Raw genomic sequence first — 26,608 nt, 5'->3', positions numbered from 1 at the left:
GTGTGGGAACTTTGAGTACTGAGTTGCAAACACAGTTTTCTGCTTTGCATTGATCCTCAGATGATCACAAAAGCACTTCTCTTCAGAGTTTTTGTGTAACCTCACTTTTTACATAAATTGTGCGCAGTTTTGTTTTGACACTCAATTGTTTTACAAATCTTTTCTGCTCAACTTAGATTTTTCATGTAGCAAAGTAAATACTATGCGTTAACATCATTTTGCAAGCCCAAAATCTTATTGACCCTTGTTTTGGACCCGTACAGAACTTCCTTTATACAATAGAACACTCAGTCTTAAGCTACTTATGTTTTGTCTGAGGTCCTGTAGTGTTTACTTGTAGATGGAGAGTAGTTAGCAGCTAAATCTACTACAAAGCATCTCAGCTCCTTTTTACGAGATTAATGCTTTTTGCACATGGTCGCTGGCAAATACAGTAAATGTAACAAAACATATATACGGTCAATCAGTGTAATACTTTGGAGGTTTTTTTGCCAGCCAAACACTGGCCATCATTAACCTCAACAACTTCAGTTATGTCATTTTACTGGTGTCAGGAGACCTTGGACTCATGTAGGCGGAGAGGTTACACTGGGGAGCCAAGTATCTGTGCCAAGCAGATGGTGTCGAGCCAGCGCCAGCCTCGGCCTCTTTTTGTACTTGAAGACTTGGCAGCAAGTTTTTTCTCAAACACGCTGTCGTCTTTTCAGGCGGATTTACAAGTGATTTCAAACAGATTCAGTCAAAATGGTTTCGACTTGTTTATGAAAGGGAAGCTTAATTCGTTGGCCATGCAGAATGGGATTTCACCGAGGAAGAGTGATGAGGAAGAGAGTGTTTCTGCGACACTAATGAAGGCACACAGTTGGCAGAATGAGTTGTTGTTTTCTGTGGGCTGGGGGCACATGCACGACCTAACACGCACACTCACACAACACTCATTCACTTTCACTCACTTACACACATTGTAGCACTTATATTGCTGATTAACAGTAATACTTTCAATGCCTGTGCACTTGTGTGTGTGTGTATGTGTGTGTGTGTGTGTGTGTGTGTGTGTGCGTTACATATGTGGTGTGTTGAAAACAGGCTACATCTGTTCAAGCCTAATGTGTCTGGTGTGACTTGGATGACACTCAAATGAACTTAAAGTTTTCAATCTCCTCACTTTTACCTCACAGCTCAGTACTTAGGACATCGGCAGCAGAACTCTGCTCCTCCCTTCTCATCAGCACACTTGATGATGATGAAAAGCATTAACATTTCCACAGCGGCGGAGCGAGCACTTCACCCTAAATGCATAGTTTTATATTTTCCATTGTTGAACAGCTTCTATATGCATTCCCCTGTGTCACAGCAGTTAGTGTCTGAATCACATGCGATTAATCCATTATAGCAGACAGAGTCTATGTACAGAACAGAACAAGGGATGATTGTCTCACAGAAAATCTCACAGAAAAGTCCATGTCTGGAAATCTTTAGAATTTTCCAGGGGAGCATGGGCACATAAAATGATGTAAATGTCATTTTTAAGTACAAGAAAAGTCAAATACAGACATAAATTCTGATTCGCTAATGAGACCAGACTGTGACATTTGGATTTTGTGTCATCATTGCAATTGAGAAAAGGTCAAGGAAGTTGGGAATTTTTACAGCTGCTAAACGTGAAAGACATTTTATCCTGTGAAAAAGATGTCTTCATCTCAGTGGTAGTTTTATGGTGATAATTCAGGCCTCATGGATTGTTGTGTGTGAGAGTACAGAGATATAGTAGCCTGTGGTTTGTCATCTAGCGAACTGATGTCTTGTGCCATTCCAAGATAAACGATTTTTTGATAACAGGATAGATTAGTAAATCCATGAAACCACTGATATGGACAGTAAGTGCAAGTCCGTTCCTTGAATGATGGGCATGAGTGACATGGACGAGCTCACATAAAGGAAAATTGTAGTGAGGCACAACTTTGAGATACAAATTTTGTTTTTTTTTAATTTTTAATTACTTGAAAAGCTGAAAAAAACAAGACATATTGTCAGCAATTCTGTCATAAAACCAGTTGTTTTGCCTTTTTTTAAAGCAACAATCTGCCAGTGAGGTAATTTGATTCCCCAGGACATATCATATCTCTACACCAACTATGAAGCTATAGCAAAGAGTTTGTTAGCTTAGCTTAGCATAAAGACTGGAAGCAGGGGAAGACATAACCCCTCGTAAAACCACAACTTGTCATTTTTACACTTGGATTCAAACGAGATATAATGTGTTAATTAGTGAGCTTTAGAGGTGACGGTCGTAATGCTAAGGTAAGCTAATTGGCTGCTGGCTGTAGCGTCAGTCTTCTCATCTAACTTTCAGCAAGAAAGTGAATAGGCAAGTTTTCCAAAATGTCAATTATTTCTCAAAACCTAAGTCTAAGACAGTATATGGCAAGACACTTTTTACATTTTTAAACATTTTTGCTGAGCCTGTCCTGTGCGTTTGAAGTTTTCTTCAGTTCAAACCAGCTGACTGAGACCTCAGACTTCACTGAAAAGGGATATTAGGTCCGACAAAGGAATTAGACTTGAGGGCATCAGGCCTGTCCTGTCCTGTCCTGCTCCGAGATGAGTCTGTGCGGAAGCTGTAGGTCTCTCATTAACTCATCAATCATACTAAATGAGACCATTCACCATAAGGGAGACGTAGCCTCAAATAACCTGCAGCACCTGTCCTTTTTTTTTTTCTTTCTATTTTCAGCTGTTGTCTTTGTTTCTTATGGACCTTGTATCTGCTCATGGTACAAAAAAAAAACCCTTCACCAACTATTCTGTGTAGTATAAACTCATGTGTCGTGTTTGTTCAAGTCAATATAACTGCAAATGGAATCTGTCTCTGTGTCTCTGCATTAGAAACACATAAGTATGTTTTACACTAGTGCTCTGTCTGATCTCAGGGTGGTTATGTCTGAAGGCCTTTGCATCTGTCCATACCCTCTAATTTGTCCCTATTCTCAGGCCTCTGCTCACTCCCACATTTCAATTGGCAACAAATAGATTTATTATCTTGTTTTGAGACTCTACAGTGGATGAATGTACTGAACAGTGGGTCAACTGTGTCTCCGCTGTGAGGCATCGATATCCATGTCGGTGTTTACAAAACTTTCAGTTTGGCACTCACAAAGCTTTTAAGTTGGAACGACAAGCAGCACAAACAGCTCATCCAACTTCAGGAAAAATACCCACAATTCCCTTATCGGGATGAAAAAGAGAGAGAACAGGAGGGAGAGAGCGAGAGAGGGATAATTACAAGAAGAGTGACTGTTGCTATTTTTAAGCACATTGGGTGCTGCAGCAGCTAAATTTAGCTCTGTGTTTGTGTGCCTTCGCAGAGCGTCCTCAAGTGCAGTCAGTCAGTCAGTCAGCTCAGCTCAGGTTTACAAGCTACTCCGAGTCAGGATTAAGAACTGCAGCAAGTACAGGATTGATCTCTGCTGAAGAAATGAGGCACCAGTGTTAGGCTAGGAAGACGTAAAGTACAATACGAACCATCAAGGAAACATGCTTGCTGACTAAATTTTGGATTATCCTGAATGCAGTGATGTTCTAAATAGCAATGTCAGATGAACTACTTCTAAATCTGTATTACGATAAGATGTTTGATTTCCCAATCCACTTTCATACTTATATTTATACAAACCTGGTAGCCAAGCAGTAGTTGGTTGCCTTGCAAAAAGGCACTGCATAACCTGTAATTAATCATAGTGCCAGTTATTGTATACTGTGATTTACTTTATGTCCTCCCCCTCCTCCCCTCCTTTTCCAATTTCCTCAGACCTTCTTCACCTTCCTTCAGTCACCTCTCTCATCTCTCTGCCCTTCTTTCTCCACCACTCCTGCTGCCATCTTCCCACCGTCTCCAAGGTCCTGTAATACAAGTTTTACATTTTGTATGTTTTTGTTTTTATGCTCCCTCCACAACTATTAGATCTCATCAGATAAACACAGTGAGGAATGAGCCTAATCTGACAGTTCATATTTCATTCTGAGCGGGCCACCTGAACAGACTGTACAGCGAGGATGGAGGTTGGCCTGCATCTCTGTCCCCCTGGTTAATGGTACACCACTCAATGTCGGGAAGCTCATAACTCAGGTCCACCACAGCAGCTGTAGAATACAAATCAGGACACCTGTGTTTGTGCGCGTATGTGCATGTGACTGTGTGTGTACATACGTGTGCATGTGTGTTTTTGCAATTGGAGGGTTATTGCTGTTCACATTTTAACCCTCTCTTCCTATATTGTGGCAGTTTCATTACCTCAGTCTATAGGGATGGAAAGAGCAACTGGGAGAGAAAGAAACTGCAGCAAGTCATAGTGGTCAGCGGACAAAGACGCCTCTGTATATCCACTGATATCACCAAGGTGCTGTAGTCTAAACCCATCTTAAACTGGGTACTGTAGTTTATTTTGAGTCAGTTCCACATACACTGCCCTACTGCTGTGAATACTCACCAGCTCAACAAAAGTGAGTTCATCCCCTGCTGAAAATAGTCCCCAACATATGCAAAATTTTCTCCTTTTTGAGAAATTTATAGGAAATTTCTGAGCCTTTAAAAAAAATTAAAGTTTGTATTTGAGACGTCGAGATTTTTTTCATTCAGTTATGGCAGGTGTACCTAAGACCTGGCGGAACACACTGCTTCTACTTGGCAAGCACAATGAGCAGTATTTTCATTTTTTACCTATGCTGTACATTCTCATTTTTTATTCTCCCTCGCTACTTTTTTCTGTAATGAACCCACCATGTACTCATTGAACCACACACCCGGTGGCCATTTTGAAGTGCAACCAGGCATGAAGTGGAAACCCTGTAGCTTCTTATGGTCCAGTGGCCTCTGTGCTCAACCAATACGGATGTTGGGGTTATAACAAAGGCAGAACAGCTATCCCTCTCTCCCTGTCTCTTTCTGCTTCTCTGTTTACCTCCTTCCTCTCCTGTGCATCGAATGAGAGAGTGAGCTGAGGACATGAGATGAGCTAATACTCACCATATTACATTTTCCAATAAGAGGGTGTGTGTGTGTGTATTAGCGTCAGGGTTTAGGCTTGGTAAGTCCACTGGGAGTCATATTTTACATTTAGCTGCTTTTTGTCCGGCATCAGTACAAGCTGGCCCTGTGTATCTACAGTAAACATCCTCATCAGATGACGTGCTGTTTTCTGCAGTCTCATAATTGCAGTCCAAACAGAGTCAGAGTTGATGTAGCACTCTCTAGTGGACCAAGAAGTTACATGGGTGTGTACTAGGAAATGACAGTGTTGATTTAGAGCAGCGTATCTACAGAATGTGATCTCTCCTCAGAGAGATGAGGTCTTTCTTTGTCTGCTCTGGTAAAAGTGACACATTTGCCTTTTATTAAACAGGTGAGTCAGTCTTGTTTGGTTATCTTGTAAGTGATACACGTATATCAAGCGATTTTTTTTCCCCCCGAGATTTCTTCCCGCTGTTGAATATGTGTGGTAGGTCGGTTTGTATTGAAGAGCTGCTAACTGCAGATGAATCTTATTAGCCTGGCTTTAAAGATGTGCTCCACCCGCTTCGCACAAGGTTCAGTTTACTCATCAGTAGTTGTGCTACTCGGCCTGTGAGAACAGTTGAATAATGTCGTAATAACCCTGATGATGTCATCAGGGTTATCTCGGCTTGGGCCTGAGACATCAATAGTTAAACAGAATACCCTGCTTTGCAAACTGCAGGTGTGAGCTTTCAAAGAAGTGGGCAACTAGGAGGCTTTAGGAGCTCTAACAAAAGATTCTATTGAGTTACATTATTGGAATTGTAGTCTGCAGTCTTTTTTCAATTGACCCTCACGTGACACTGAAAGTAAAGATATTATATCTGCCTCGGCTGCACTGACTTTAACTGTTCTCTTTTTTAATGTGTCTCTTGTGAATCCCCCAGCTTTATGGGAGTGCAATATGGATGGAAAGTTTTAGTGTGCTGCTTCTGAAGAAAGAAAAATAGGGTAAACACTTAATTATCTCACATGAAAATACAGAGTACGGACACAAATTGTTGCCTTTCTAACATCGTACCACATACAGTTTAAATCTAGTTGCACAACAGATTCCGGGCAATCCACAGCATGAGATGTAAATCAGTAAAAGAGAATGGTATGTCAAATCATTACCTTTATTTTGAATGTGGATCTAACTAATGAGCCGTATGTTTTTTGGCCTTTGACATTTTAATAAGTGAGTTTGTTGGCTGACTGAACTCTGATTGTTGTTCAACAGGCTTTTTGACAAGCTAACAAGTCCTGTAGTCTGACTCAGTTGAATTATGATATTATCTTTAGAGTTATACAGAAAAGGCTCTGATTATCCCTTAAAATGCCACACCACTTGATTTTAAATTGTAGAAAGGAAGCATTTGGCAGTTGTATATTTATATGATCTTTTTTTGAGGTTAAAGTGTGAGTTTGGGGAATCTAGATTAACAAAAAGTTAGCATATTTTACTTTCCTCTATTGTAATGCAGTTTTATTTTGCTTATGCAGTGGAATGGTGTGTTGTGTCCGCTGAATCAAAGGCATTTGAAGCCCCTCTCTCCCCTCTCCCCTCTGCCCTCTCCCTTAAGACCAGATGGTGTCTGTTTAGGCCATCTAATGAATATTGATATGAGGGGTTTTGGTTAACAACAGGGGGGTACATATGGTAGTCCAGAGACCCCAAATTGGCACTTAGTAAAGGTCTGCTTTGAGGGGACTGGGTGTGGAAGGATTTATTTTTGAAGAAAGGGAGGGTTTGGAACTCAAAGGGACACATCACCACGAAACAAAGCGGTTTTCTTATGCACATAAGCTCCCACGTGTCCCACATTTGTCAACTGTCTTGCAGAAATTAATATGGATTAGGAGCTGATGAGTATGAACTTGTCTCCTGAGTGATGTCATTCGGAGGCTACTTCAAGATGTGAAGTAAAAATTATGGTACTAAAAGAATAGAAAGACTGATGGACAGAGATGAGAAGCGCTGACAGAGGGAAAACAAATGTCAGGAGCAAGGGAGTGTAAGGTGAAGAGATGAACAGGTTAAGCTGCTGGCAGCATTAATCCTCTGGCATGGCTCCTATGTCTAAAGCTGCTCTCCTGAAGGCCCCGGCTTATTCCAGCCTCTGCTAACCCTGAGGCTGAACCACCACCAGAACCCCGGGCTGGTCAGGCTGACCCCTGGACACTGGGCTGGAGATTTCTGCACTGAAGAGGCTTAGTATCTCCACCTCATTTTTGTAGTGTCAGGAGTCTTGCGTTGGTGCCGTGAGCAAAAATAATTGTGTTAATACCCTCCAGCATGTCCATCCAGCTGGTCCGGGTGTATTGGCCAGCTGTAGCCCCCTGCTGTGCCACTTCACTGGGAATAAACATGGGGCAACAACAGGGCAAGTGGATCCAAGTGCTGATGCTTCTTCACCAGAGAAATAATCCTGGAGCACAGCACCAGTTTTATGTTTGGTACAGAATCAGTCTCTTTAGCTTTTTGTCATAGCCGTGTTGTATTTCATACCCTCTGCACTTTGTCAGGAAACATTAGTAGGCGCATAGAAACTCATCCACACACAGCACCATCAGAGATGATGAACTGAGGCTATATCAGCTATTTATAACTCAAACCAGACCTCTGTGGCTATAAGACTAAGGAGCAGACAGGAAGGGAAAGGCAGAGAAAGACGTGAAGGAGGAGAGATTGTCAGAGACGATGGGGCAAAAGAGGGCACTGGAGAAAGTGATGCAGTGATACAGAAGAGGGTAAGACAGTGCATTGAAATAGTTGTTAAGCTTTTCACTGTGAGGACACAACCTCTACTGTCAAATGTAGCCCCTGTAGCACTTTGATAATGAGACAGAGCGTCAGACAGATGCATGATGCCGAAGGCTTTCATTAGGGAAGGCACAATAACAAATCGAACTTTATAACCGTAAAGTATATCAGTGATTATGGTGTTGTTCTAGCCTTTATTGTAGTCAGAGTCGGAAGTGATGACAGTACACACAAGGAGGAATGTCTCCAGTGGTGCACGCTTTTATGCATTTACCCATTTATCATATCAGAAGCTGGAGAGAGCAGTTCATTTACAATAACAATTTTGACCCGTTTCATTTAAATTATTACATTCTTATGTTTTTCTTTTACCTCTAAAAAATTGGACATGTATTGTTCAGTGTCTGTAGTCATTTATTATTTATTGTAGTAATTCGTTTTATTTCATTAGTTTTTCTTATATAAGTTTTATATTTTATGGCTATAAAATGTGTTAAAACTCAAATAAAGGGGGAAAATCACTCTGGTTTAACTGGTGGTTCACATGGGTGTGCATATACACTCGTGTTTGTCTATATTGAGAGACGTGGGGGTGGAAGCTTCCTGAAAGCCAAACTTTGACAGCCATTTTGCTGGCGGGGGGGTTTCTTCATTTGACAATGGAGAGGGAATAGCAATGGAGAGCAACAGAGCAAAATAGAGGGACAGTGGGAGAGAGAGAGAGACAGAGAGAGCAGAGGGGGGAGGGAGGAGGTTATCAGACTCAGGGATAAGGCAGCTGGGACAGGCTGCTTTGGCTGGAAGCAGATCTTATTGTGCACTTGTCCATCCCAGGTCACTCAGACACTCTGCAGAAGAGAGGAGAGAGCTTCTCACCCCTGGCCATCCATGGTCAATCCCAGACATTCTGCTTTCAAGCTTTTTATCATTTTTCTGTCCTTGAAGTTCAGATCTTGATCTTCTTTGTGAGACGGACTGATTTTTCTCACAAGTGACTGATAAAGGACTTGTTGGATTCTGCCTTGCTGCTATGGCGCTAGTGTAGATATGGTGGTCTACTTGAGGAAGAGCATCCACTCTCTGCTGTCTGTCTTCAAGAAGAAGGGTGAGTGCTGACTCATATGGCAGGATGTAGCTTTGACTTTAGGCTGCCGACAGAAATGAATACTTGTATATATGACATTAATACTTGTTATGATGGAAGGTTTCTGGCTTTTTCAGTACCCTAGAAACTTTGGTCGCACGGTCGAGGCCATGAGCCGATGGAATGGTTATGTGTTTTCACTTTAGTGTAAAAATTTGATGATATTTGCATATTTCTCATGCCAGTCGCTGTCCCTGTCTCACACAAACATAGACATACTGGCACGCAAAAATTCCCGTTGAATGCAGTTTGGGGGTCCTCTCTAATGAGATAAAGGGCTTAACTGATTTTTTGGCGATCGTCTTAATCAACCAAAAGCCCTAAACCTTCTGCAGGGATCTGGCGGAATCTTAGGGAGGGCTACTCCTCCCATTAATCACAACTAGTGGTTACAACACCTTATATGTGAGTAATATATGTGATGAAATTCTTACAGCTAATCTACTGGAGGTCTTTAGACTTCCACACAGTCCCAGGTTAACAATGATCTAAGATTTCCCCACAGCCACACACAGGGGAGGGCATTGTGTCTGGGCTGTCTCACCTGTGTGAATCTGGGAGGACAGGGGGCGGAGTGTCTGTTATCTTACACACACAAACTTGTACAGTATGTACGACCACACTCACCCAGTATCACCTAACCAGGTGAGACTGAGAGCCACAGTGTTGAAAGTGACAAAGGAGGGAAAGCAGACACCTCACATTGACCTTTGATCAGCTAAAGGAACAGCCACTTTACGGGTGATTTTCCATAGGTCATGCTCGCAACATTGAGAACCGTTATGTTACACTTTATGTACTGTATGAAAATTACATGGATATGCAGTGGAATATTTCACTGTTTTAACCGTTCCGGAAAAGGTTAGATAACTTCATTTATGCAAAACCCAACACTGCATTTTGATTTAACTGAACTAAAGATGGCAGGGACACAGCACCGATTGGCAAAGCAAGCTTTGCCTGTATTGACTGCTACCCAACTAGTATCAAATTTTATTTTTAAGTGTGTATTTTCTGTGCAGTCTCCAATGCTTTTAGCTGTTGTTTTTCATTGAGTAGAGCCACCTTGAAGGGAGAGCCCAGTCCAGTTCCCACACAGGAGGAACCCCAGTAGGGGGTCCAAAGGCATCTTTACATGCGGACAATCCAGATTATCTAATCCGCCAGGGACTAGCAAGGAAGAGAGATATCTCAGGAGATTAGCCAGGCAATAGTTTACTTTTGTGGGCCAGACTGGGACATCTGCCCACCAAACTGCTCGGCTGGGGAGATTTGAAGTGTGCTGCATCAAAGGTGCAGCAATTAACGGCCGCACACTCACGCCAGGTGGAGGAGCAGAGGATTCACTGTAAAGCTGATAAGGGTTTTGGCAAATGCACACTTGTTGAGTGTGTGTGTGTGTGTTGTGTTGGTGTACGAGGACAAGGAAGTAGCACTAGAGAGACATAAGATAAAACATAGCTGATGAATTTCTGAATAAATTCGGTCACAGCAGTAGTAGTAGCTGGAGGATGACTGTGAATAAGAAAAGTGTTCACCCAACCCTTTCTTTCTCTTCAATCCCAACAGCTGGCCAAAAAGGTAATGAAGACCAGAAGAGGTTGGCAGTCCACTATACGACCTCGCAGCACCACCAGGAAAATGTTTTCATTGAGGGCAGCAGGCCACAGTACCTGGAGGACCTGCACACTGAGGCTCAGGAGGGACTGAAGATACTACAGCAGGAAGGTCAGACACATTCAGTGGGTCTTTGCTACACATGATAAAACATCCATTCATATTGTATACACATACTGGCATATATTTGTGTTGTGCAGACATAGTCACTACAATTAAAACTAAAGTTTGTTGGAGGCTGTTTTAATATCTAAAAGTACACAAAGTAAAGGTTATAATTTACCTACCTTTTTATGTATGATTACATCACTGGTTATAGATACTGTGGTATACATGAAGGATGGAGTGTGAGTGTATTCAGATTCTGTCTAAACCTTGTCCATTTGGTTTACACAGAACACAAAAATGGAATGAACTTTCCTGACGACGAAAGCATCGCTGTAAGTGAGCCAAACCTCTGTGGATAATTTTTCCACTTCCTACACACCAAAAATGCCAGCCTAGCTAAATACTGCAATGTGTGTCTATGTGTGTTTCCCCCACAGTCCTCAGATACCCTCCGTCCAGAGCAAGATCTCAGCTCCAAGGACGGAGGTGGCTCTCCGGAGTCAACATCCACCACCGGGAATACTGATGCCACAATAACCTCTTCTGTGTCGACAAGGCCTGTGCTCACTCACCAAGGTAAACAACAGCCCTGTTTCTGTGCCTGTGTTCATAGAGAGAAAGCATTTGCATTTCATTCAACTAATTAAAATGCGAGCTAATCATAGCGCTTGTAAAAGCACTTTGAGTTTTGTTCCTGAGTTTACTGTTTTATGACGAGTTATAGGCCTGTACTTATTTAGCAGGCACTTCTCATTCCCAGATGGTGCCTCTGCAGTCATGGTGTGAAATCAAAAGAAAGAGAGACTTGACACGCACACAGTCATACACACAGCTGTAGTTTTTTTCGGGTACCCAAAAGTTCTAAGAATCCAAAGACAGCACTGCGGCTGCCTCTGCATATCACAGCTGGAAGGCAAAACATGCCATTCTGTGTGCGCAAGCAGGAAATGTGATTGGTATTCTTATGATATATCAAACATCCTTTTTAAAATCCTTAAGAGAATCCAGTTCTCCACAGGCTGAGTTTCAATACATTATTGTGCAATGCTCCCATTATTTAACCAATCTGTCCTTTTGTACCGAATACAGTTTTTTGTTAGTAAAATAACCCTCGTCAAATTCAGTTACTGGAATGAGAACATTTTTCCTATCTCAGGTTCTACATTTAAGCCACTGAATCCAGTGAAAAGGTTAGAGAAGAGCAGGAAGAGGAGCAGGAGGACCACTATCATGGGTATTCCCAACCAGGTCCAGAAAGAGCTTGGTATGTTTTTAGCATCATCCTTGCATAACCAGCAGACATAATGTATTCTTTGTGGTAAAAATGTTATTGAAGGGGATCCACCATCTTTCCAGCACTGCACAGAAGCTCCACCTTCCAGCCACTTGTTTCTACCCAGCTCCCTAATCAAGATGGACAGGTCACTGAAAGCCAATCCGGTGTTGTTATCATTCCTACGGTTGATGGAGGGACTCCAACAGCAAATAAGGAGGGAGCAAGAGTGCACCTTTCAGAGCTGGAGGTACACTAAAGGGTTCAACAGAAAGAATTAATTCATTTAGAATAGATTAAACATACATTATATGTTTTTTGTTTCTTCAATCACTTATGAATAGTCCTCTCTCCACTCCTAAGCAGGCATCCAGAGATGAACAGCTGCTTAGGAAGCACCTCCATGCAATGTACCAGGATGAGAAGCCCCTCAACCACCAGGGCTTTGGCTCCCATCTCTGCCCCAACTCCACCCTGAGACCCAAGTCCCTTGCAGTACCTTGCATGACCACTTCCTCCTCCTTCTGTCCTTCATCGATGTTTACCATCCTCCAGGAACCCCAGGTAAGAATAAAATCAGGCTGTTGGTTAAGGATATGGCATTAAATTCAAGAGTTACTCTTCTGAAACTTCAATTTTCAGTATTTTAAATGATTATGTGTTCTTGGCATTTAGCTTTAAGGCTCCTATTTTTTTTTTCCAGGGCCCAGTGATGTCCATATCTCCTCAGGCAACTTACTTGTCTACAATCATCCCTAATGCAGTCTTGCCAGCCTCGATTGAAGTCATAGAGATAGATCGCAGCAGCAGCCGGAATCGTGGCAGCAGTGTCAACCATAGCAGCAGTATCCGCACTGTAAGCAAAAGCAGCCTGGCATCCGAGGACTCATCAGTCAGCCCTTTGTTGTCCAGAAGATCAGATGGTGACGGTTCCCACACTGATCATTCCCGCAATGATTCCACAACAATACCCGCATCGGCTTCAGGGTCAAATTGGAGTGAGTCACAGTTTTCAAAGACCATTATTTCAAACTCTTCTCCTGTATCCTCTAAGGGGAGCGCACGCAGTGGTAACTCCCAGAGAGTGGGTCTCAATGGGCAAGAAAGCCAGCAAGAGCACTCTGGTGGAGATCAAGACCTTGTCAGTATACGTAGCTCAGTTAGCGGGATTAGCAGCCCCCACAGTAAAAATGAAGATCTTTTTATAGGTCAAGGTTCAGAGTCTGCTGTGTCAGTGTCAGTGACTGCTGGGGAGAATGCAAAGAACAAGAGTAACTTCACTCGTAGTCTTTCAATTATGAAGACCAAACAACCCCCGGCACCTCCACGGAGAACAAACTCTCTCCATAGTAATAAGATCAGGAGTAATTCCAAAGTTCTGGTGGAAAGCAAAGATCTTAATGACTCTGTGTCTGGAAAGGTGGCAACTGCTACAGAAAATACTGCAGCAAAGGATGAGATTAAGTTGGTCACTGGAAATACCAGTAAGATCCCCACCCCTGAACTGAACACTACAGGGTCCAATTCTCCAGAGGTTTCCTCCAGTCATCTGAGCTCCACAAAGGCTTCTTCCATAGAGGCTGGAGGGCCACCAGAGCCCCAGCCAGGATCCAGCAGTTCCTCCCCGCAGAAAACTCTCCCAGAAGGGGGGAAATTTGAACGGACCATGTCCCCTTCCAGTGGCTACTCCAGTCAGAGTGGAACTCCAACGCTTTCCCCTAAAGGTATCTCCCCAACCTCCCCAGAAAAACGGAAAAAGAAACCAGTCAAACCAGAGAGATCAGTGTCTCGGGCCTCATCCTCAGCAGCTTCTCCTTCCTCTTCTCTTACCTCTCTATCATCCGCTACATCTGAGCCTGTCAATCCAGATGTTTCCACATGTAGCCCCAGTCTGCCTCCACAGGGAACTCCACCCACTGTTACTCCAAATGAACTCACACCAAATAACAATTCTTCAACTTTGAGAGTAGATTTCAGAGAGCTGTTGAACATCCCGCCACCTCCCAAGGTCAAAGCACCATGTCCTCCTCCTCCAGAGACATGGGTCCACAACAGATGCACTTTTGAGCTCCTGTGTGGGCCCTGCCCCAATGTCAGCAAAGAAACCCACAAAACCCCACAGATACAGGATGGCACAATTAAACAGGCAGGGACCCAGACTGAAGTCAGAAAGGAAATGCAAGTAGTGGGTGAAAAACAGACAACTATAGTCAAACCCATCTTAGAATTGTCAGAAAGCAAAGCAAAGCCTGAGACATTGTTAGCAACAGATCCTGAAGATGTCCACAAGGAGCTAGAGAACAAGGAATGTCCAGATACTGAAACAGAGGGAGTGAAAGCAAACGCAGATGTTCAGAGAGAGGAGCAGAGTAGTAGCCCTCTATTTAAGGGCCTCAAGAATCAAGAGACAACTCTAAAGAAAGATCCCCCTCCTGTGATGAAGAAACCAATCACAGTACTGCACAGAGAGGAACTAGTGTCAACAGAGCAGTCAGTACAGAGACAGAAAAAGGAAATGAGTAGTAGTGCCATGATAGAAGTTCATTTAGCTGTTGAGAACCATACAACCTCTTCACAGAATGGGGATATTGTTTTAGTTGATAGGAGCGAGAATGAGATAGACAGAAGTGAGGTCACATCCATGCAGACACTTTCTGTAGAAGTCCCCAAAGTTAACAAGGTCTCACCACCACCTACCCCTCCCCCAGCATACCACCCCACACCTCCTCCTTCAAGAAAAACACCTCCATCGTCAGTGTCTATGCCACCAGATGAATTACAGAGGGTGCAGGAGATCCACTTTGTCGAGTCTTGCTGGCCACCTCCTCCACCTCCTTTGGAAGGGGACTCAGTGTTTGACGGAGGGGATGAGGTAGACTTTCCTCCTCCTCCTCCACCACCACTAGTAACAGATAATGTGCCAGATGTGATGGACAATTATGTCAAACAGCTGGATGTTGTTATTAAGCATACTGTGGCTGCACAGGAAGTTCGAGAGACAATTAAGGACTCAAGTGAAGCTGGGATATCTGTACAGGGACAAAACCCAGATTTGCCCATTGCTGTTCCACAATTGGTAGTATATGACAACAAACCAGAGGTTGCTGTGCAAGTTTCAAAAGCTAACACCGCTGATGAGATTTCTTGTAGACTAGTGCAGAATGTTTCATCTCTTTCAGATAGTGTCCCACCTCCACCCGTAGAGGCACCTCCTGTACCAGCTATAAAACAAGCAGAGAACCCAGTATCAGTCTCTGCTTTAGTTCCTTCCAGCAGTTTCTTGAGGCGAGACTCTCTGAAAATTGAAGATCATTCTTCTGGGTCTCCCATTAGTGCCCAAACTCTAGTTACAGTCCCAGTAGCACCCCCTCTACCAGCAGAGAATTTAACCCATGGGGTTAATTTCAGAAGGCAGCCCAGTGTAGCAAACCGAGACACCAGAAGCAAGGAGCTCCTTGTCCGCCACAAAAGTGCACCCATTCCTAAAGAGGATGCTAACATACCTCTCGTCACTCCCTCCCTGCTTCAGATGGTTCGCCTCAGATCAGTGAACATGACTGAAGATCAGGTGAAAGCTCCCTCCGAGGACAAGCCAACAAACGAGGAAGGTCCACTTCAGGAGAACTGCTCAGTCCCAATCCCAGCACCTCAAAACATTCCACAAAAGCCCATCCGCAAGTCTCTGTCTTTAAAATCTCCACCCCAGACAATAAAATCATCCTCTGTGACACTGAACACCCCTTCCATGCGCTTACAGGAAGCCATACGTATGAAAACTGCAGCCATGTCTACAAAAGATGGTCTTCCATCCAGACTGGGTGTGAGATCACCCACTCACAGCTGTGTCAGTGAACCAGGATCTCTGTCCCTTAAGTCACCTGAAGGATGTGACATGCACAAGTCCCCAGCCTCTACTGCCAGCTTTATCTTCTCCAGGAGCACAAAAAAAGTTGTTATAGAGACTGCAGCTGCCTCCTTGCCCGAAGCTCAGGCAAGTCTGAAGCAAAGCTTGGCGACAGAGCTCATGCAGCTGTCTGACCAATCGAGGGCCATCGCTTTCTCCAATGGTGCAGTGAAGTGCGACAAAGTTCCTCCACCGGTAGCTAAGAAGCCAGGACATGGCAGCATCAGTGCTTCAAAGCATCATCCTGCTTGTTCCGGAAAAATGGCGCACAGTGTTGAAGGACATGGAGCAAATGGAGGAGTACAACATTTGACTGGAATAACACCTCCTGAGACAACAAGTAAGAGCAGTAACGTACTTATAACCATGATATTTTGGCATATATTTTGCTCAAGTAATGAAGGATTACCACTGCCTTTATCAGTGTGTTTCAGTGTAGTGCTGCTGAATATGTAAACTCATCAAGACTGATTCAGTGCCAGCTTAAATCAATAACTTATGTGCAGCTCTCGTCATGAAACAGCAGAATGCAAATTCTAGCATTACCATGAAACAGTTAAGAACTTCAACATTGTTTTAAAGAGCATATTTTGTGCTTTCAATACCAGCAAGATAAAAAGTGCAGCCACGGGCCCCCATCCACACAAACAATACAAATGCTGCTAGATTGCCTGCAGCTTTTTCCAGGCAAATGTGCAAGCATGTGCTTCAATCAGCCTTAACCTGAAGCTCATGATCATGTCTGTAACTGAATTACATTAGGAAGGAATACTCATTACTTGTGTTCCTGTAACTGTATTATGGCAATGCTGTAATGTCTAACGTCCTTTTGTCTTCCCCCCTCCAGCTACAAGAGTGACAGCAGACACAATTGAAACACTGTTTTAAAACTGCTTTGTGGTGATGAACTGACTCATGCCAGCGGAACAATTGAAGACCAAAAGCAAGTAAAAGGACAACTCACAGCAAGGACTGACTGACATTACTGAGACATGAAGCTCAACTATCTGAGTGTCGTTGTGTGTTCTCCAAAAGCCTTAGCCTGTTAATGGCCTTCATTCATATTTATGCAAAAAATTGTGTCGCTCCCAATTTCTTATGATAGCTTTGTTCTGGAGTATTTTTCTAAGCTATAGTTTATCTCTTAATAAGGCCCCTCAGGACGAAATGGTGTACATTGGCTGGACTGTAAATATTTGGCTTGTGTGAGATCGCCTCCTAGAGGTTGAATTAGGTAGAGGTCACTGCGGCTCAGAGTGTGAAACTGTCTCAACAAAGCATTTCTGTACAGAAGTTTGTGTTTTTTCCCCGGTTATATAATACATACTTCCATGGGGATTTAAGCAGCTGTCAGAAAAGGCTGACAATGGCATACACTAAAGGACAAATCAGCATTTTATCACCTACTTTGCTTAAAGATCTAAGTAAAAGCAAATTATGACACTCAGTTATAGTCCTGGCTTTTTACTGTATCGATAGTCAGATCTGAAATACAGGTAGTACTTGAGAAAAAGGGATGCTGCATACTCAGACAAACAGAGATGTTTTGTCGGTTAGGACAGAGGCACATTTGTAAAGCTATAGATGATAAACCATGAAAACTTAACACAGAAAAGCATCTGATTACTGCAACTGCTAAAATGTCAATTAGATGCTTCTACACAATCCATTTCTTGGATAAATGTAAGGGTCAATCCAACACATTCTATGAAATCTTTTTAGGAAACAGTAAGGCAAGTATCCTATTTATTTATGTGTGATTATTTCCACTAGTAGCACTGTCAGTCACCTTTTCCTACCAAATATGAAATATTTAAGAATCTATTTCATCTGAAAACCACTTTTAGGGCTATGGATGTGAAGGATGGCCCTGGATGATTGATACACTGGAGTAGACTTAGTGTGAGGTCAGTGTTTGTTATTCTCTATCTAAATATTTGGCCCAGGCCTTTTTGGTGGAAAATTGGGCTCATCACAATTTGCACAAAATGCTTTCCCCCAGCAAAATCATCAGTGAGTGAATTACATACTGACTCTTCGTATTTGGGTCAAAAATCTACGTTTTGATGATTACAAAGAATTATGTACAGTTATTACTTCTATAAATAAAATTTAAGTGTATCAACTATGCTGTTTCCTACAATCTTTCTTTGAAGAACTAGACAAACATCTAGTTACCATGTTATTTAACACATTTCTTTCATCACACACAACACAACCATATTTAATTCCTACAGACCACATAATTCAACATTTATTTCATATTCGAGATTATGCATTATTTGATTATGACAGTTAATGTCCAGATATCGATTTCTGTACAACATTACCCGCTATGCAACCATCCTTTGGCACAAGGCAAATTGATTTTTCTACACATCTGATGTCTGAAATCCTTAAAACCATTCTTATTAATTACATTTAGCAGATTTTGCCTGCCACTGCCCTTACATTTACCAATTAAGTCAAACAACACAATGCAATTTTACCCAGGAAAAGAGCTCAAACATTAAGTCCCTTTTTACAATACCTGAGTTTCCTTATCAGCTACTTCCAGGAATGAGGAATTGGTATTTCGACATTCAGGCAATCAATCCTTCTTTATCTGAATAGGCCCAGTTATCTCCGATTTGCAGAACATTTGATGTATTTGTACTTTTAAGTGCATTAGTAAAACCATTAATGCCCAGTAAACAAAAAAGAGAAACGAATTAATCAAAGGTTGATTAGTTACTTAATTTGTTTTAAGTGGCTCGTGTTAGGAGGAATTACATATTTTTCCTAATAAAGTCAAAGCAAGGTAACAGAATTTGTCTAAGCCAGTCTGAAGCATCTGAGCCTTTTGGCATTGATGTCCCATCATTCTCCATGAAAACATCCAGATGACGTTTGACCGTTGTTGCCATGGCAATATGGTGATAAACATATTCTTGTTTTAAAGGTGGCTGGCAGCAGATGCTTCAGTGGTGAATGTAGCATGTGTGCGTTTAACTGATGTTGCCTCCTTTCAGTGTCTTACATGTGATCTGTCCGAGTTTGGTCATCAGCTGTTTGTCTTTCCACTGAGCTACACACTCGTCTGATATCTTCAGGTCGACCTGGGAAAAGAGAAAAAGTATCAAATCATTGTGTATACGCCCCTACAGATAAATAATTTCATTCCAATATGCCATTATTCCATTCTGGAGAACTGTTGCTAAATATTAATCCATTAGTCCATATCTTAAAAAGTTTGACCCAAAAACTGAAATGGTGGGATTTACTTTCACAACAGACACTTTGACTTGTCATAACAAGAAAAGCCCAGGTGTTACTAATAACATTCACAAAGGCTCCATTCCATTGAGTGAAAGTATAATCTAACTGAAACGTACCTGTAGTTTCTCCCACACCTTCTTCTTTGGGTTGAGTTTGTCGTCTGCTTTGTCTTTCTCATATCCCTCCACAAAGACCCGTTCCCCTGGCGATGAACCCTCTGGGGGGTCTAGAGGCTCCACCCTCCTGGGCTCCCCTTCACTAAAAATCAGCCAATCAGAGAGAGTGAAGAAATTAAAAGATAGGGCTGAGGGACAAGCTGTCTTTGTCTTTGTGAAAAAAATAAATTGCACTCACATAGAGGCACATAGCAACATGGCTTGAGACTCGATCCCTCTCATCTTCTGGGGTTTCAGATTGCACAGCACCAACACCATTCTGTCCTGCAGGTCCTCCTGTGAAACATAGGCCACCAGCCCGCTGACTACCGTCCTTGGCTCCGCCTCACCCACGTCGATCTTCTCCAGGTACAGCGAGTCAGCATCTGGATGCTGACAGTTGGATGGAGAGGAAACCAATGTGAAGACAGAGAAAGAGGGCTGTAATACTGATGCATCATCTCAAGAAAAACTCAGATTATGTATCGATTAGCTGATCAAACATCAAGTGACAATCTTAATCTCCTACCTTCTCAACACTAATGATCTTGCCGACTCTGATGTCCAATCTGGAGGGGGCCAGCTCATCATTCTCTCCTCCACCACCACCTCCTCCTCCTCCTGCCTTGGCACCCTTTCCTCCTGCTTCTAATCACACAAACACACACACATAAATGACAAGTCTCCCCATGCAGCAAGCTGACGACCGATTTAATACAAAACCAGTCATTCTGCTATTTTTGGGTTGAAAGGATTAAAGTCTTATGAGAAGAAGACAAAATGAGGACGAGGGGTTAAACACGCACTTGTCCTTGAGGGGTCAGGGTAGGCGGAGTTGGTAAGCTTGCGGAGCTCAGGGGACTGAAACTTCTTTCTGATTGGCTCCAGCAGTTGGTTTAGTGCGACTTCCACTGAGGCCTTCAGGTCTCCTGGATGGATCAACTACAAAATGCAGAGATCACCAATGATAAAACCACAGCACGAAGAGAAAATTAAGCACTTTGGCAGAGAAATAATTGAAGAAGGGCGTTTATTCTTCAATAATTCAGTTAGACTGTACTTTACCTCCTCAGCAAAGTCCTTTTCCACCTCTTCAAACACAGTGTAGACTTTGTCTCCACCCCACTTGGGGTCTCTTTTGATGCAGAACTCTGAAACACACATGGATCCAGAATATCAACTTATTTTATATTCTTTTTACATGTGGAAGGGAAGTCTGAAACTAAGATTACCGAAGGAGATTAAAGGATGAGTTTTCTACCTCCACGTAGCGGGAAGAGGACATATTTGACAAAGGAGAGGACTCCGTTGTTCTGGATGTTGCCTGGCTCACAGAATGCCTTTTTCAGCTTCTTCTTCACATCCTCTTTGGAGTCCAGTAAATCAATCTTTGACTCCTGCAGCCACAAAGAGATAGCGAAGTGATGAATGGTCATATGCATTAAGAAAAGTGCTCATACATACAGTTAGGTCCATAAGTACTTGGACAGTGACACAATTTTGGTGATTTTGCCTCTGCACACCACCACAATGGATTTGTAACAAAGCCATCAAGAAGTGATTGAAGTGTAGACTTTCAGCTTTAATTCAAGGGTGTTTAACAAAAATAACACATTAACCATTTAGGAATTACATTCATTTTTATACATAGTCCCTCATTTTCAGAAGCTCAAATTGGACAAACCAACACAATTATAAATATAAGGATTATTTGTAATACTTGGATGAAAATCCTTTGCAGTCAATGACTGTCTGAAGTCTGGAACCTATGGGCATCACCGAATGCTGAGTTTCTTCCCTTGAGATGCTTTTCCAGGCCTTTAATGTATCCACCCTCAGTTGCTGCTGTTTCTGGGTCCTTCTGCCCTCAGTTTTGTCTTCAGGAAGTTAAAAGCATTCTCAGGTGGGTTGAGATCAAGTGACTGATCGGCCATTGAAGAATATTCCATTACTTTGCCTTGAGAAGCACCTGGGTCCTTTCCTTCTCCAAATTCTTCTCTTCCCATCATTCTGGTACAAGTTAACCTTGGTTTCATCTGACCAAAGAATCTTTTTTTACCCTTTTTTTAGATGATTTTTGGCAAAGTCTAATCTGGCCCCATTGTTCTTGAGTGTGACCAGTGGTTTGCCCCTGTGGTAAACCCTCTGTATTTACATTCATGTAGGCATTTCTTGATGGTAGAATTTGACAATGTTACGCCTACCTCCTCCAGAGTGTTCTTGACCTGGCTAGATGTTGTGAAGGGTTTTTCTTCACTAAGGAGAGAATTTTGTGATCACCCAATTTAGTTCTCTTCTGTGGTCTTCCAGGCCTCCTGGTGTGGCTGAGCTCGACAGTGCATTCCTTCTTTTGAATAATTTCACCAATTTTTGCTTTGGCCCCTCCTAAAGTTTCTGCCATCTGTCTGGTAGGTTTGTGTTGTTTTTTTCAGCCTACTGATGGCCTCGTTCATGGCCATGCAACTGACTCTCAGTCAACTGTCCAATGACTTTTTTAGCTCCTGAAAATAAGGAACTATGTATAAAATGGCTTTAATTCCTAAACGGTTCATGTCATATTTTTTTGTTAAACCCCCTTGAATGAAAGCTGATCGCCTACACGTCAATCACATCTTGATGGCTTTGTCTCAAATCCACTACAGTGGTGTACAGAGGCAAAATTGCAAGAATTGTGTCACTGTCCAAATGCTTATGGGCCGAACTTCACATTAACTTCTTTATCACTTTTTTCCTCTGACAAATAATATATCTGCAGCCTTACTTCTTCTGAAGAGCTCATCTTGGCTCCTGTCAGTCCTGGTACCATCGGGTTCATCAGATGGGCACGTTTAGCATAGCCAAGAGAGGGCAAGTACTGGAGACAAAAAGAAAAGCTCCAGTTACATTTTGGATTTTATAGATCTTATTCGGACAACTGTTTCATAAGATCCAGCCCTTGTGACATCAACAGCTGCAGTGAATCTCATTATTTCTATACACAAAACTCATAATCAGTTTTTTCTGTCAAGAGCCAAGTAAACAAAATCAAGAAAATAAATGGATTTTCATTTAAACAAGTTCATCTGTTGTCAACAAGAAGCCAAGTGGTACCCGCTATTCCTACACTAATCAAGTTCCACGAGAGATGAGGGGATAAGGTATGTGTTGAAAAGGAAAGAAAAGAGGTTAGAAGTGTCCGTAATGTCGGGACAACAGAGGGTGAAGGGTTAAAATAAATGAGCCAGTTAGGAGGGAGTTGGCACCTTCTCTGCCAGGGTGAAAATCTTCCTCTGGTCAACTCCTCCAAACTGGGCATCCACCTTCAGGTACTCTTCATCCAGAGCCTGAGGACAAAGACATGTCACATTTACTGCTGCTTTTTTTTTTTTTAGTATTTATATCACCATAAATTGACATTTGGTTGAATTTACATTAATAATTGTAGTTCGTGATTGGTGATATAAGAAGGCACTGGCTAATCTTATATCGCCGCTTGTACTCAATCTAATAACAGTGGTATTACCTGCAGTCCAGGGTAGAGCAGACCACTCAGCAGGGGATGCTCCACCTGTTTGACAACCTCAGCTCCAGCCTTCTTAGCATCATGCTCTGTCACCATGGAGGACAGGCGGTACACATCCAGAGTGTACTCTCTGGCAGACATGAAAACAAAGAGCTAAAGCATCAGTTTGAGTATAGGCTGCAGCTACAAAGACTATTTCAGAGAATGTAAAGTTAAACAAACACATGTCAAGACGGTGTGTGAGCTGCGTAGGAACAACTGACCTGCTGAGCTGGTAGTCAGTTCCTTTGACAAACTTGAGTTTTTCCAGAGGCACACCAATGCTCTCCAACATGGCCTTGATGACCTGTTCGTAGTACTTCACCCTGAGCTCCAGCAGCTCCCAGGGTGCTTTCATGTTGTCGAGGTAGGCATGCAAGTCTGCAAACAGAATAGTGACCTGAGGAAAAGAAAAAAAAACAGAAAGTATACATGTAAACTACTGTGAGCCAGAAGTAAGATGCAATCAAATTCTCAGCGACAGAGAAGATGCTCAAAGGGATGTACCTACCTCACATCCAGCCTTGAGGAAGTCTGCAATCTTGGACATTGGGACAAAGTAAGCGACATGGGGTTTGCCTGTCGTCGCTGTTCCCCAGTATACTTTCAGCTCTCTCTCCTGCAGAACCTGCTTCAACTTCTCCTCTCCAAGGACCTCCTGCAAATACACGCATTCAAAACAAACACACAGCCAGATATTCATGAGACCAAGCTAGTGGATGACTTCAGTCACTGTGACTGTGACTGTGTGTGTGTGTGTGTGTGTGTGTGTGTGTGTGTGTCTCCCACCTGCAGGTTCCTTGTGATGAGGTCGAACTTCTCATCCGGATTTAGCTGGTCTGCCATGGTACAGCGCCTTCTGACTCTAAAGACAGCATTTCAAGCATTGTTGTGAGTGGACGGCAACGGGAGAAGCAGCTTTGTTTCGTTTTTGTCTTTCTAAAATATGCGAGTTCAAGCTCTTTCAAATCACTTTCAGTTTAAATTTTGGCCTTGCGAACAGACAACGAAATGACATGGTACCTAGTCTCAGAACTGACTTAGCTGCTTCCCAATATTACATAAAATTCCTTTCACCAAAACTGCGCCATGGTGGGCGGAAGCAAACTGCGGGAATCCAACCTAAATTTGGACACTTTAAGAAAAATAGACCGCAGCTTAATGGAGTGTCTAGAAGCCATATTTACCAGACGGCTATAGCAGATGGTAAAACGTGTTAAGGCAGTTTTTTTAACCAGGTAATTCAGCCTCCGAGGGAAGTGACATCACCGTTGGACTGACCTGGAGCTTGGAGTAACGTTACGCTCGTAATGAATCAACCAACCGGCTAAGGCTAGCTAACGTTACCTAGCTCAATTTTCGAGATAGAAATGCGACCTGTTTAGTAGCTACCTATTCAGTTCATGTGATGGCAATATGCCTACCATGAAGCCACACTGTACAACCCGCTGACTTACCTCAAAATCTGACTTCTCACAAAGACACGCGGGGAAGATATGCCGGCAGGGTGGACCTGCCAGTGTGTTGCGTCAGCGACAGCTTCAGCTCTGCTATCAACTCACTGTAGATTCCAGGGGAAAGCAATCGAGGGTAGATCGCAGAGCCCATTATTTCGGGGCACCGAAATTACCACGTTGCTGGCGAGCATAGAAGGCAATGTTCGGTAATTACCCTGAGCTTGGTCAGTGTGTCAGGAGGATAGTACAAGACAAACTAAGAAAATATTAGTGGGAGGGGGGGATTGCTGTTGGGCCCATATAAACGAACTTTCGTCTGTGCACTGTGTATGCATCCTGTTGCCTCCTGCTTCTCAGTAAGTACAGTGCACACAACATACAATACATAGTTTTATTAAAGACCCAGATAGCCACAAAGCAATAAGCAGCCTTGGGTTGGAATATGCTACATGTTAAGAGTAATTTGGTTAATCACTGTATACAGTGTGCACCATGTAGGCACAGTATTAAGTCGAAGATAATTAGGGTCTTAAAACTACATTCTCACCATCATTACCTTTAATAGAAAGCTCCAGCTACAAGCAATTAAGACTCGTGTACAAATGCCACTCTTTGTTACAACCCTCGGTGTGTTATTACACTCTTGAAGCACTACATGTATCATGACATCCTGTCTGCCTGACAACAGGTAGACTTCATCGTTAGTGACGTGAAAGGTAATGGTGATGTATAGTTACAGCAGAATGTGTGAAATAATCAGGGGGGGTGACGGTACTTATCTTTCTGGGGACCCACATTTCCAATATTTATCCCTGCAAATGGAGCAAACACTGATTCAATGCATTCAAATACCATGTTTATTCTGTCAGTGAGGTTATATGGAGGCCAAAATCTCAGTTAGACTGATCACAGGACAACGGTCGCATAAAAGAGAGAAACTGAACAACAGGTATGATTTTTGCATGTGAGTTGTTGCCATTGTCCACCGGGGCCGCGGCACGGGTCAGTATTTGTCGGGACGTTCGGAGTCAAAAGTCGGGCTCCAGGCGGGGGAGCACCGGGAGGATGAGGTTCCCAAACGAGGAGTCCTGAGTGATGAAGAAGCCGGACGAGTGGACGTGAGCGTGCTGCAGGGCGGCCTTCTGCTGGGCGGCGATGTGCTGCTGCTCCGCGCTGTCCCTCACTTCCTTGAGGCTCGGTCTGGACGACAGGGGGATGTTCGCTCCGGGGCTGTTCATGGACTGGCTCTGCAGCAGCCGCCTCTTCTCCTTGTCCAGCTCCGCCAGGATGGCCACCCGGGTCTTGTTCTGAAAGCCTTGTCCTGGAGGGTTGGCAGCCATGTCAGCTTAGCAGCGAGCGATGTAAATAAAGCCTTCAGTCCATGAAGGAGATGAGTGTCGCTTTTAGCGCTACTTGTTTGCGTGGTGTGCTTGTCAAGCTAACGTCGCTGTAGCTGACTGACATGGAGCACGAAGAATCAGAACTAAGTAAAAAAAAAATACATATATATATTAGATGCTTTAATACGCCGCTGTATGCTAACACAGTAAAACACTTCCGCCTTCAGCGTTCTGCCTTCAAAATAAAGGCGCACGAGGTCCAAAAGAAGCGATTTGTCCATGAACTACTACATTTACAGGAACTTTATATGATCTTCAAACACAAACACGTGTATTAATGATGCTTAAAAAAGTGTCACAACATGCCCAATCCTTACTGTGTAGACAACGAGACAACCAATGGGCTTAAAAATGACAAAATAAAAGTGGTAATCAATTCACAAGTCAACATTCAGTAGTGTTGCACAAAATCTGTGGCAGAATCTCATCGCTACACTCGTCAAAACAACTGAACTCACAGCCCATTCACAGACTGGATCTGAACATGTGACAAACATGATATACCCCCCTTTTAAAAGTCTCAAGTCCAGAGTCTCATGACTTCAACCAATTTTTGCTTTTTCTTTCCTCGATCAACTACGTTCATTGTGTTTGTAACTACTCTTTTCATTGACGCTGGCTTCTTTCACACCTATACGTTATGTGCGTTTAATTACACTGTGCCTGTAGATGCAATCGCTGCTATGAAACAGGAACAAAATGAATAGGTTTTAAGTTCATTTGCGACACAACTTCAAGCTTATTTTTTGCTGCTCAACATTTTTTTTTTTTTTTTTTTAAATTGGGGGGGGGGACTCAACACCAGATGGCAGTAGTGTACAATGAATGCTATCCAGTGTCTGCATGGCGCTAGACCAACTGTGAAAGTGCGCAGTCAATGTTCTTTAACAGTCAGTAGCCTATATTTAACTGATAATCTCTCTACATCATCCCATGTTTGATTAATGACATAAAC

The 26,608-nt window shown here is 42.8% G+C and overlaps 3 protein-coding genes across 8 annotated transcripts in view; 1 reads left to right on the top strand and 2 right to left on the bottom strand.

The window, feature by feature from the left end:
• kiaa1522 (KIAA1522 ortholog) overlaps positions 1-17,962 on the top strand; it is a 36,876-nt gene extending 18,914 nt beyond the window's left edge. For 3 of the 4 annotated variants that reach the window (XM_040121582.1, XM_040121585.1, XM_040121583.1), the window contains exons 3-10: positions 10,510-10,668; positions 10,954-10,997; positions 11,103-11,241; positions 11,822-11,929; positions 12,022-12,188; positions 12,302-12,502; positions 12,642-16,182; positions 16,690-17,962. In XM_040121582.1, coding sequence (XP_039977516.1) covers positions 10,510-10,668; positions 10,954-10,997; positions 11,103-11,241; positions 11,822-11,929; positions 12,022-12,188; positions 12,302-12,502; positions 12,642-16,182; positions 16,690-16,730 — 4,400 coding nt within the window. In that variant the 3' untranslated portion in view covers positions 16,731-17,962. The remainder of the gene's footprint in view (positions 1-10,509; positions 10,669-10,953; positions 10,998-11,102; positions 11,242-11,821; positions 11,930-12,021; positions 12,189-12,301; positions 12,503-12,641; positions 16,183-16,689) is intronic. The other variant, XM_040121586.1, reaches the window with a different exon arrangement.
• Positions 17,963-18,065: 103 nt separating this feature from the next.
• Positions 18,066-24,385, bottom strand: yars1 (tyrosyl-tRNA synthetase 1). Of its 3 annotated transcripts, none has more exons than XM_040121587.1 (14): positions 24,254-24,385; positions 23,586-23,661; positions 23,308-23,454; positions 23,021-23,196; positions 22,758-22,887; positions 22,498-22,578; positions 22,017-22,109; positions 20,517-20,652; positions 20,321-20,406; positions 20,062-20,197; positions 19,785-19,903; positions 19,455-19,648; positions 19,217-19,358; positions 18,066-18,940 (listed from the first exon to the last, which is right to left on the bottom strand). In XM_040121587.1, exons 2-14 carry the CDS (start codon positions 23,640-23,642, stop codon positions 18,830-18,832), a joined length of 1,608 nt encoding a protein of 535 aa, XP_039977521.1. In that variant the 5' UTR covers positions 23,643-23,661; positions 24,254-24,385; the 3' UTR covers positions 18,066-18,829. The 3 variants fall into 3 exon arrangements, with proteins under 3 accessions (XP_039977521.1, XP_039977523.1, XP_039977522.1); XM_040121589.1 differs by having other exon boundaries at positions 19,785-19,900; XM_040121588.1 differs by lacking the exon at positions 24,254-24,385 and adding an exon at positions 23,984-24,158.
• A 328-nt stretch (positions 24,386-24,713) lies between these two features.
• LOC120786553 (SOSS complex subunit C-like) lies at positions 24,714-26,094 on the bottom strand. The gene is made up of 2 exons (XM_040122035.1): positions 25,971-26,094; positions 24,714-25,736 (listed from the first exon to the last, which is right to left on the bottom strand). Exon 2 carries the CDS (start codon positions 25,591-25,593, stop codon positions 25,282-25,284), a length of 312 nt encoding a protein of 103 aa, XP_039977969.1. The 5' UTR covers positions 25,594-25,736; positions 25,971-26,094; the 3' UTR covers positions 24,714-25,281.
• Positions 26,095-26,608: the final 514 nt, after the last annotated feature.

Source organism: Xiphias gladius, chromosome 24 (genome assembly GCF_016859285.1).
Source record: "Xiphias gladius isolate SHS-SW01 ecotype Sanya breed wild chromosome 24, ASM1685928v1, whole genome shotgun sequence".
Classification (NCBI taxonomy): Eukaryota; Metazoa; Chordata; class Actinopteri; order Istiophoriformes; family Xiphiidae; genus Xiphias; species Xiphias gladius.
Note: the sequence above shows the minus strand (reverse complement) of the source record. Positions and strands in the feature narration are given on the sequence as shown.

Bases quoted from the DNA above. Each gene is read 5' to 3' on its own strand.
- LOC120786553 (XM_040122035.1), bottom strand. From the start codon at position 25,593: ATGGCTGCCAACCCTCCAGGACAAGGCTTTCAGAACAAGACCCGGGTG.
- yars1 (XM_040121587.1), bottom strand. From the start codon at position 23,642: ATGGCAGACCAGCTAAATCCGGATGAGAAGTTCGACCTCATCACAAGG. The intron at 20,407-20,516 runs GTAGAAAACTCA...TGTGTGTTTCAG, and splicing joins CCTCTTCCCGCTACGTGGAG to AGTTCTGCATCAAAAGAGAC. The intron at 19,904-20,061 runs GTGCGTGTTTAA...TTGTGTGATTAG, and splicing joins CCCTGACCCCTCAAGGACAA to AAGCAGGAGGAAAGGGTGCC.